Raw genomic sequence first — 12,447 nt, 5'->3', positions numbered from 1 at the left:
TTTCAAAAGAAGGTAATTCTAGAAAAAATATCTTTTGCAATTACTTCTATGGTGGAAAAGCAATTGAAGGAGATTATAAGTAAATATGAAGAGAAAATTTGCATATTAAATACTGAAGTGGTTGATTTGAAGAGGGAATCAACGATGAATATAATAAATATTGATAGTGAATATCTTTTAAGTCTGCTTGATTCTCTTGGAGGCCAGCAGCTCATCGAACGTCCCACCAGAGTAACTCTGAATACGGCTTCTCTTATTGATTTAGTTATTTCATTTGATAGGTCCTTGGTACTTCGTAGTGGTATGCTTCCGTGTTACCTTTCTTATCATGATATGGTATTTCATGACATAAGGATTAATACAATTAAAAAAACTCCAACTTTTAAATTTTTGCGTCTCTTAAAGTATATTGATAATGATTCTTTTTTACAAGACTTAAGATCAATTCCGTTTAATTATGTATTTTATATTGGTGACATTAATGAGAAGGTTTCATTTTTCACAAATGCGTTAATTAACCTTTTTGATGACCATGCTCCTATAAGAAGGTATCGATTTACTTAGCCTCCTGCTCTCTGGATCACCGATAATATTAAGTTAACGATTAGACTGCGAGATGAGGCTAAAGCTAAATTTAGGCGTTCGGGTGAAGTAGCTCATTGGGAGTACTACAAATCTCTTAGGAATTTAACTATTACAGCTGTAAGAAATCAGAAGAGAGCATTTTTCGGTTCTATTGCTATCCATGGTCATGGAGGGCAAATGTGGCGCACGTTGAAGTCTTTGAATATTTAATCACATAAAGATGCTACCTTGCCGTCAAATTTAAAGTTTCCTGACAAGATTAATGAATATTTTGTGGATAGTGTCAAAGAAATTGTTAAAGACTTCTTAGAGACTTCCAATGGTCTGGTTTAGATCTCTATGAGTTCTAGTTTCAAAAATGACTTTTCTTTTAAACCAGTGGTGGTCTCTTTGGTGATCGAGATGATTAATTTTATTGCCTCATCTGCAGTTGGAGCGGATGGTGTCTCTATTGACATGATCAAAATGTCTTGTCCGACTATTTTGCCATATTTAACTCATGTATTTCCCATGGAATGGAAGCGTGCTGTGGTTGTTCCGCTGCCTAAGAAGGGTGACCCACAGGAATATGGCGGCTTGCGAACTATTACTGTGCTCCCTGTTCTCTCCAAAATTTTAGAAAAGGTTATGAAGATACAGTTGGCAGAGTTTGTGGAACTGAAGGGTTTACTCCCATCGCATCAATCGGGCTTTAGGTATGGGTATAGCTGCCCTACATCAATGCTGAGTTTAACAGATGATTTTGACAGAGAAATGAATATCGCCGTAGTTTTCTTGGATTACTCTAACGCATTTGATACTGTTAACCATACTGTTATTTGTAAATTATTTCGATATTTTGGATTTAGTGAAGACACAGTATCTATTTTACGTGATTATCTTAGTGATCGCACACAGCGGGTGAGGATTGACGATTCTGTTTCTGGTGATTTGGCAGTAACAAGCGTTGTTCCACAAGGTTCTGTGTTGGGTCCTATCTTATTTTCTTTATATCCTTCGCAGTTCAGCAAATTTATTCAGTTTTGTAAGATCAACTCTTATGCAGATGATACACAACTGTACGCTTCTTATGAGGATGCGGATAGTGGTGTTGTTGAATATAATATAAACAAGAGTAAACAAAAATATTTACTCTTGCTTCTTACCATCCCTTAAAAATAAACCCTGACAAATCTATGTGGATGTGCTTTAGTAGTCAAACGCGTGTTACTGCATTTTAGACAATAATTTTAGATTTAAGCAACAGATTGCAATGTATATTAAAAGATCTTACTGCAATTTGTTGTATCTTTTGGGAAAATTTATTGACTTATTAAAAAATAGTTGTTTGTGGCTACTGATAATTTTCCAAAATCAGCAGTATCTGTTAAAACACTTGAAGCCAATAGCTTTATTTAAATACTGAGCATTTAATCTAAATATAAACCACTGAGCTTGGTTTATATGAGAAGATAAAAGCATTAAGTAAGATATACTATAATCGTGGCAGTTTAAAAAGATTTGGATAGCAAAATCAATAAAGTTTAGCAGTATTTTAATTGTTATTATTATAACGAACTATTGTCAAAATTTCATTTTATAACTATATCTTAAATTTTCACCGAAACTTAGCTAGCTATATTATAAATTAAACAAAAAAAGTATAGTTTAATTTAAACTTATTAGCATTACTTTAAGTTATCTTTTTTGCAAAACTTTATTGTATTTACCCTAAAACATTTTCTTACAAGGTTTTTTAGCCTTCTATTTCTTTAATAATCCTGCAGCTACCCTTGGAATACTTTGACAATATTGAATAAATCATGTTAAAAAGAAGGAGAAAGTATGTACACTTACAATTCATGTCCACGTGGAGGGTCGATGCAAGGGGTTGTGTCTTCGGATTATTGTAAGCTTGACACGTCAGCTCTGAGTGAACGTCTTGGCGACTTAGGCCTGATACTTTGAGCTCGCTGCGTACATGTGTCGTGCCTGCGGAGGGCAACGCAACGCTGTCATTTGTCACTGGCACGTCGTTTCGAAACCACGTCACAATCGGTGCTGGTTTACCTGGAACAAAGAGGAGTTTTATTAGTTTTTTCCGCTTCCGGCGGCGGCCCTATAATACGTTGTCACCGGTCGAGGTTTAGACGACAGTAGTCCGGAATTGGTTTGTCAATCAACGTTAAATCGTTTTAATAAATTGAATTCGCAAGCGGCATTTTTTATTTTTCGATTACTTTTCGATGATAAAAATAAAATTACCGTGTATTTTTAACAAATTGTATTCGGTGTAGAGTGGTATTATAAATTTCTTTCAACAGAAAACCAATCCTCTAAGAAATCGTTACAAATGGTGGATGCGCCGGCACCTACGCTTCTTTCCGCCATCCAATTTCTTTCATTTCATAAAAGGGAAGGACTTGTGTAAATCGAGCTTCGGCGAGTACAAAAACTTTAAACCGTTGGAAAAGCACGACTTCCTTTTACTAGAGTTTCTTTTAAACCCGATCCCGTTAACGGCCCGCGCTCGCTCATTTCTACTCCTCGTATAAATCATCGGTCAATTTCTCAAGTCGTTGAAGCTCACGTTTCGTTTCGCCTTCCAGTCTGCGAGAGCGCAAAAAAATCACTTACCGCATTGATTCGGTTGGCACGAATTTTGCAGATACATTGTACTATACACTCGTACCTTTTCTAACCGAGTTCGCGCGTTTATGTTAAAGAATCGCGAGAAACGCCTTCGGGGACGACCGAGCAGATACATTCAGACGAAGTGAAGTCTCACATTCATTCGCCCCAGCTACAGTCATAAATATTCGTTTTGATAACGTACCCGGGATGTATAAAGCGCGGAAACCTGCTGACTACTAACTCTAAAGAGAAACTATTTCTTTATGTTATACCTAGATACGTAACTTTTAGGTTGGGGTATACATCGTTTCATAAGAAGAGATTTTAGAATAGAAGGAGCAGAAGTTAAGTACGGAGATAAACGTACCTGGTGAGAGAGAGTTATAAAGTGTGAAAAGAAGTGTGGAGAGAACCGACTTAGAAATCTTCAAAGGATGTGAGAAAGGATAAGAATATAATGCCAAAAGAAATAGATGGGAAAGGGATTGATGGGAAAATTTTGATGTAATGAGGAGACGACGAATAGATATGAAATGATAGATGACGAGAGAATTATACATCTCAACACGTGCTGCATGAACGCGATTAATTGAGTGGGGAGGATATAGAGTGGAAAAGTGTAGTGAAAAAATGAGTGGTGGAAAGGAAATGGATGATAGATGAGAACAGTTTTACATCGTTTTATGAAAGGAGATTTAATATAGAAAGCTTCTCCTTTTCTTTTTCTTAACTAATTCTTTCTTTTTTAATAATCTCGAATACTAATCGATAAATAGTTTCGAATTTTTAAAAATTTTTTCGCAATTTTTTATAAAAAAATTTACAACAGCTCAAAAACTAGAAATACTAGAAAAATGTTGCGGATGAAAATTGTTTATAATGAACCAACATAACAATAGCGCGTATAATCCAATTGTGATGCTACAAATTTCGCGGATTCAAATTCCCAAACATTTCAAATTTGGGGCATTTAACAAAAAGATTTAAACCTGTGAATGAAATGAAAATAATATTAATAAAAAAGATTAGTCATTAATCACAAAGACGTTATCTATAAACGATTTTTATTGAACTAGATATAAACCGTAAAGTTTAAAAATCAATGGCTATAATATTGAGTGTGTTGACAGTTTTGTATACCTGGGGTCGTTAGTAACAAACAATAATGACACAAGTACAGAAATAAAAAGACACAAGAATATATTTGGCCAGTAAGACATTTTTTGGGCTGCATAAGCACTGATGAGATGGATAGCACATGTGCAACGGATGAAGGAAGTGGAGCCAAACGAAACAAATAGTTAGACAAACACCGGTACGACAGAGATTAGGAATTCCAAAGACGAGATACATGGACTATGTGGAGGACACTTAAAGTGAGAAATTGGAGAGTGGTGGCGCGTAATAGGGAGGAATGTAAGAAAATCCTTAAGCAGGTCAGGAAAGAAATCCTTCCAGGGTTGTAGAACCAATGATGATGATGATGAGAACGTCAATCACACATTACAAGGAATATTCAACAAAATCAACCAAATGAAAAACTCCTTTCAGAATATGAACCAGAAAATTAAAACACTTGAAGGGAGTGTCAGAAATTGTCAGAAACACACTTAAAATTATGGTCTGGAATGCGAATGAATTGCTTAAGGATCAACAAGAGTTTCAAGCAATACTTAATACAATAAGGTAGACGTTCATCCAGAAAATGCAGCAAATGGGGAAGTGCAGTAATAATTAAAAAAATATTCATCATTTTGAAGATGCTATGGTAGGTGGTTATTACATGTGCTTACATGGCTCTTCATCATCTAATTACAAGCAGCTGTTCAAGCGCAAAGATGTAAAACTATCTCAACAGGCGTTTGCCTGTTGCGTATACAAAAGTACAGACAAAAGTAAGATCCCAGATCTGATAGATTGATACATCATCAAAAACATATTAATCAATCATATGCATATCGAAGACAACCTTGCAGTTAAAACCATTATCAGTAGTTATTAATACATTATCTCAAAATCGAGCAATCTCCATCTGGCCAACAAAAAAACTGTTGGAAAACCTTTAAAATAACATTCGAACCAAGAATTCTTTATGCTTGCTAGTCCTCTGGTAGTCTCACTAAAGATCGAAGACTACTGCCGATGATGTCCAAACTGTTTGAAAAATTGCTACTTAAAAGACTAAGATCAAATCATCGAAAGAAAAAACATATCCTGGATTATTAATTTAGGTTCAGAAATTAACATTCTACAATTGATCAGATCAGATATACCATCGAAATGGAACTATAAGATAAGAAGCGATATCAACGATATTTCTGGATTTAGCGCAAGCCTTCGACAAAATATGGCTTGAGGATTGAACCACAAGCTTAAAGTGATTCTTCCTGTCTAATATTCATAAATCTTAGAATTCTATTTATCTAAACACTATTTTAGGATTAACCAAGACCTCCTATACAGAACAAACTCTGCTACATTTGCAGATGACACCAAAATTTTAGCCAGTGCAAACAACAACCGAAAAATTAATTATTAAATTAAATAAAAACAAGTAGTGCATATTGATTTTGGTAATAACGGATTGAGATATATTTATCAATAAGTAGTTCCGTATGAAAATATAGGTAAACATCTTGACATGACCCTTGACGGTAAGTTTTGGTGGTAACCACATGTCAAGCAAAAACATGAAGAACTCAGAAGTAAGTACATACAAGAAAATGTACTGGCTATTGCGCAAACAGTCAGCCTTGGCAGTATACAACAAGTTTATGTTCTACTAACAAGCCTTCAAATGAGTGTGGTTTTATGGCATTCAACTTTAGTTGTACAGAGTGGTTAAATTGTGATGAGTGATTTTTATTCTGGCTTTTCGCTTATCGAAACATGAGACATTTTATGAAAGCATTTGCACTTGCGCACGTGTTTTGTTTTACTTTTACATCTGACAATTTTTATACCTGTTTATTTGAAACCCCACCTTTTCTAACTCTGTTTGAACCACAAAAACCGCAGTTCTACATTTGTCTTCAAAAGCTTAAGATCTTTACCTTACAACGAAGAATTTGGGTCGTATTAAAAGTTTTCCTACACCTCAAATTTATCGAGAATGTTCAACATCATTTTTAATGCCTAAACAAATTGACGGTAAATATGTTTTTAGTAATGTTTTAATAGTATTTAGTTAATTTTAACCTTTAATTTTTAATATGTCCTGTGAAATAAGTTTTGTTCAATGTATTATGATGTTTAATTGAGACACTCACCTAGTTTATATGTTTCATGTTTTGTAGCCGTGCCTGAGGACGAATAACTTTTTATTCGAAATGCAATAAATTCGTATAGCACTACAAGCACCGAAAACATAAGTAAATAAACATTTTCATCATCTAAATAGAAGTAAAATATTTTATTTTCTACCACTCTAATTAAAATACATGATGAACACGGAGAAAACCATAGCATATTTAGTTGTACAAGTCAACGCAACCGAAATATCGTACAAAAGTACAATAATGTAAATAGTAATGAGTAACTTAGTAATAAAGTACTCAAAGGAATTATTATCTCCCCAGAACAATAGGTTAGCTAGATGAATGAAAAGAGTGAAATCATTTGAGCTGGTGTAATGCACATGAAAGCAGTGCTAGATGTAATCTTAATAGATTAAATTAGAAACAAATAGCTCAATAGTGTTCATTTATTAGATTGCTATAAAAAGTAACGTTTTTCATTATTTTTCATCCTGTTGATGGCTTGTCAAAAGCTTTTCTGTCACAGTTTGATTCCAGTACGCTTCTTTCTCCTCTTGAATTTGATTGCTAGACGAAATAAAACCGAAACTTCAGTGAAGGTATTCTGTTTGGAGTTCGTTGTAAATCATTATGTCACCATTCGATAAAATATTTCTTTCCATTACTTGCTAGAATTTCGCTTTATATTGTAGACATCGCTTGTCTGGTCAGCAAAATCCACTCTTAACATTATTTCGTTATAAAAAGCAATAGCAGCGGGGTAAGGAACATCTATTCTATTACCGGTTTTGTCTTTCCTTTTTACACTTGTCATTTCAGAATCATGGCAGTAACTCAACAAAATTACTTGTTTTCAATCTTACCATTTGATCACGATACAGTTTGAATGATTAGAGAAATACATCTCCTTCTAAACATGTTCCTACTGTTGGAGTTTGAACTTTTGTCTTCATCAAAAGAGGCTCCATCTGACATTATGCTTCCTAAACAATTTTTTTACCATTGTTTCCCCAAGATTTTCACATTTGTTGTTCTGTGAGCAGCGAAAACAATCCGCAATAAAATAAATAACTAGGAAGAAAAAATTTGATAAATATTTCCGGCGAAGAGTTTGGTATTTCATGACACATGAGTATTTTTGAGCTAAATTTAAGTTTGTCAGCCGATTTTCTGACATCATCTTTGCTACTTTCAGGACTTTCTTCTCCATTATCATTATCATCAGCTTCATCGAAAAAGTTACATGAAGAACCGGATTCGTCACTATTGCGAAACGCATCCTTCTCTGAATCAAATTTTCTACATATTTCATACGTGTCTTCTCCTAGAGATAATTCGCCTAAATTATTGGAAAAATACTCAACTTCAGCATCGCTCAATTTAGTTCTTAACATGTGTCACACTTTTTTGCTTTCGTTTTGTATCTCGAGTAATAAAATTATTCATAACGTTATCAAGGAAAAAGATAAGCGCATACCCAGCTACATCTAGCTCAAATCATCTTGTGCATCTCTCCAAATGCATCTGACATTTGGAACCTAGTGAAATAGTTGCTGTAATTGTTAATACAGTACTTGTTATAATCGTAATCCTGTTCATATTTTGAACTATCTATTAATCTGGATCATTTTCCTCGTCCCTTGATCAAAAGCACCTTGCTTCAGAGAATTTTTTGCAGATACGTCAATAGCTTCTTGCATATTTAAATCTGTGAATACCAACTTGTTGCTTCTGGAACAGTGAAAAAATATAGAATGTTTCGCATAAAAACTGACACAGAGCAGGGGGATGCAAGGGAACTTAAAGTATGATGATTTAACGCAAATTAAGATTAGATCTAAGTATGCACCTGAGAAGTTCTAAATCCAAGTAATGTCTCGGTATAATATTTTGTTGGGCCTCCTCAGCACCGAGATGTCTCGGCATGGATAGAACCAAATTTTTGCAAATCGCAATTGTTTTATTTTAAATAATTTCGCCATACTTTGTCGGTGGCTTCTTTTAACGATGCTCTCAAGATTAGTAACCTTGGGTTTTATGTCTAGGTTACGAATTCGATGATCAAGTTCTTCCCAAACATGCTCTATAGAATTTAGAGATGGTGATGAGGTTGATTGTCAAGCTGTTTCGGTATATTATAGAGCATCCAATACTGCATATTTGTAGCTAACAATAAATCCAGTTTATGGGGAATGCAAAACGACGTACACTTAAAAAAAACGACAGCAATTGCGTAAAATATCGATATATGTATTTCTTATGGAAGCCATATTTTTAGAATGTTTTCAATATTGTAATAATGTTTAGAATATAATTAAGCTTTCTATCAATTTTTGATTTATATCAATTTTTACTAACAGAAATAATTACTGATAAATATACTTCATTATATACTTTTACACGGAGATATATTATTTAATTTCAATGAAATTTTAAATTGTAAATGTTTCTCGTGATTAAATAAAATCTTAACCACAGCTTATAAATTCGGTTTTATTGGTGAAATTTGTGTGTACAAACGACTTTTTCAGTAACGATGGGTATATGGATTAACATGAAATCCATGAATTGCACATTTTCATTTCGCGTTTTAGTGAAAAGCGCGTTGCTGTAATACACAGAAAACCAATTAGCTATATGCCCTTGGTGCGCATTTTGTGAAGCCACCGTTCGGATTTAAAATCCCTCAATTATAAAATAGTATTACAAAAGTTTTGATTACAAAATGAACTTTAATATTTAATATACGCATTACGTTTAGACGTTTAGTTTTGTTTATTATCCCCTCGAAACATTTTGAAATCAAATTTAATTGTAACTATACCTGAGGGGTCTTATGAATTTTAATAGAATTTGAAATTTTAAGCCGAATAATTTAAAATACGCACATACATTACGTGAAATCCGAAGAACTCGGCGTGAAAGAATTTTTCTAATGTTTTATTCAGTTATGTAAACCGTACGTGTCGGATATAGCCCGAGTAGGTCTTGCACTAAAGCTAATGTTTATATACACGTCGCGTAGCTTTCTTGGAATTGCATTTTCCTGCTGTTGTGCCAAATCTTAGATTTGAGGTGTTTCCTTTTTGTTGCTAAACTTTGAATCACCTTTACCAAAACCTCTAAAATAAGCAAAAATCTAAAATCTCTAATCATATAAATCAAACATACTGAAGATTACATAGTAGATTATAAGAAGACAAAGATTAAAATATGTAGGGTAAGTATTATTTTATAGTGGTAACTTTCAGAGTACTTTCGATTAACGAAATTGAATATTGAAAGATGGGACTTTCCGATGTAATTTTATGTTTTAGATTGATTGATGGAAAAAGGGATAACGCACCAGGTGGCCTCGAATAATTTTGCGATAAAATATGTCGTTTATAATAATAACTGTCTGTACATATAACTGTTTATGAATACCATTTTTCAAAACTGACAAACAATAATAAATCTTTTTGTTCATCGAATCGATTAATGTATTACATTAATCAGATACAACACTACTTTCAGGTTAAAAGATTGTATATCGAGATTTATAACCCCTAAAAGGGGCGTATAAATTAAATTCGTTCGGAAGGAAAGGTAAGAGTTAAAGTAAGAAAAAAAAGGAGTCCATATAGTTACCGTGTTTTCCGTTCGTAAATCAATTGTAAATATATAGACCTTGGTACTAAGGGGGAAAACGAGATCGAAAAGCAAAAGGGTCGGGTTTTCGAGTCTTGGGAAAGGAACAAAACGTTCCCTTAATAGAATATCGGATAGAGCAAATAGACATCAATACTTCATCCGAGTCGAATTTGATATAAAAATGTCCGCAAATATCCTTTACGAGATCGGAAAAACATCAATACTATGGAAGGAAGGCTGCGTTTCTAACGGAAAAGAAAATGACAACCGATATATTAAGGGTTAGGCGCAACTACTAGACATTTGAGAAAACGACATGCTCGACAATGACGTATGTATGTAACGGACGAACGTTTGCTTTAGATTCGATAACTGCCACCGTTTTCCAGTTTCAATGATGTATAGATTGCACGATTGCAGTAATATTGTTTTACAGTTTTTACAAAAAAACCCAATAAAAATTCAATTTAAAAATGAAATTAAAAATTTTTATGTTATCAATTGTAGGTATAAGCAATTCAATTTTATTTCGTAAAGATCAAATTTCGTTTCAAAGTAATTTTCACAACAAGCGATTATATGCGTGGAGGCATTCCCAAAAGTTTTCAAAGAGCTTTATGTTAAATGTGTAATAGAGTGCGTAACGCATAATCTTACAAAACATACTTTAATGTAAAAAACAGTTACTGGGGATCTCGCTCGACTAAGTACGATCGTCGAATGAGAAGTCCTAAGAGCGATACACGAATTTGATTGTGTAAGTTTAACTGCAGGAAAGCCGGGAGCTAGCGGAGTGACCCTAACACAGGATCTGACCTCGACTGTTAAGAAGAGTGAGTTAAGAAGCCTCCAAAAAAAAAATTAGTGTCTCAAGGAAATAAAAAGCCTGATTCAAGTAGGGCCATAATAATAATAATACACAACAACTTAGAAGAAATATCGAAGTTCTAAGGGTAGAGTCGATAAATATATCTAAATGTTAAAGCGCTAACGAATGATAGCACTACGAATTTTCTCTGGAAGACAACTAAAGAAAAACCATTTAAAAGACCCTAGGCCAGAAGACCTCATCAAAAAGCGGAATGATTGGCTAAACATAAGGTTCTGCAAAGGTGTTTGAGCTACATGACATATACATATAATAGTAGATAATAGACGATGACTAAACGCCCAAATATGCAGTGATTTTGACATTTTATTTAACAAAAAGTCAGGGCGTCGACAGGACCACTGGACCGCAATTGGTAGTAGCGATTGCTGGGCGCAGGGAAGACTGGGTTCGATGGGTTCGGTGCTCGGCTTGGGGGTTTAGGGTTGGTGCACAATTTTTCGGGTTGCAATGCTTGGGTTGATGGCAGGATGTGTTGGGGTAGGGGCAGGATTTTCCAGGTTGCGGGTATCCTTTGCTTCTTAAATGGAAATGCCCAGGTCATCAAATGTGGCTTGTAAAATAAAATAAATTGATTATTTTAAATTTATGAATTCACTTTTTTTATTTGCGTCTTTTTATATTATAGTGAGCTTAAATTAGCCTCACGCTTAAGCTCAACTGCCTTTCTGTTGAGTCGTCTGTCTGAGTTTTCCTTTACTCGGGTATTGCGTTCCGCGTATTTTGCGGTTTTTCAGAGCCATCTAAGTTATGGGTTACTGGCCTGGGGACATGCCCCGCGCAATAAAAGAATATTTGGTATACAAAGAGGAGCTATTAGAAATGTTGCTAACTTGAACTATACTGATGACTGTAGGCCTTCTTTTATCAAATTAAAAATATTAACACTACCTTCATTATATATTTTGGAATGTTTAAAGATCACTTTTTTACATCATAGTCAGCACAGGAAAAATAGTGATGTTCACAATTATGGCACTAGGGGGAGGAATGACATTCGACCGGAGGCACTGCGACTGGAGAGGTCGAGAAACGCATATAATTACTATGGAGTGAAGTTTTTCAATGTCTTGCATTGTGGTTATAGAAGCTTACCTTATAAAGCTTTTATAACCAAAATTAAAAATGTTTTAGTAGGGAAGGCGTATTACTCCATAGATGATTTCTTAAACGATATACAGTCCTTTGATTGATATTTTTATAATGTATTACGACTGTGCTTTTGTCGCTACTGATCGGACATCGATTTATTACACCGATTATTTTATCAAGGGTTTAATGTAATGTAATGTATTTAGTAATTTATTCTTTCTTATATATGTTTTTATGTTGTATTTCTATTTCGATTGTGACGAATGTATGCCCTCTTGGTTATTAACATAATAAATTATTATTATTATTATTATATATTTATAAAACAATGATTGTTTTTTAATAATAACAAATGAAGTTATATTTTAGAACATTTTA

The 12,447-nt window shown here is 34.0% G+C and overlaps 1 protein-coding gene across 1 annotated transcript in view; it reads right to left on the bottom strand.

The window, feature by feature from the left end:
• LOC111418754 (neural cell adhesion molecule 2-like) overlaps nt 1-12,447 on the bottom strand; it is a 455,796-nt gene that overhangs the window by 79,280 nt on the left and 364,069 nt on the right. The window contains exon 5 of the mRNA XM_023051417.2: nt 2,422-2,634. Within this exon, the coding sequence (XP_022907185.1) occupies nt 2,422-2,634 (213 nt within the window). The remainder of the gene's footprint in view (nt 1-2,421; nt 2,635-12,447) is intronic.

This window comes from Onthophagus taurus, chromosome 7 (genome assembly GCF_036711975.1).
Source record: "Onthophagus taurus isolate NC chromosome 7, IU_Otau_3.0, whole genome shotgun sequence".
NCBI classification, from domain to species: Eukaryota; Metazoa; Arthropoda; class Insecta; order Coleoptera; family Scarabaeidae; genus Onthophagus; species Onthophagus taurus.
This window is presented reverse-complemented; position numbering and strand designations above follow the sequence as displayed.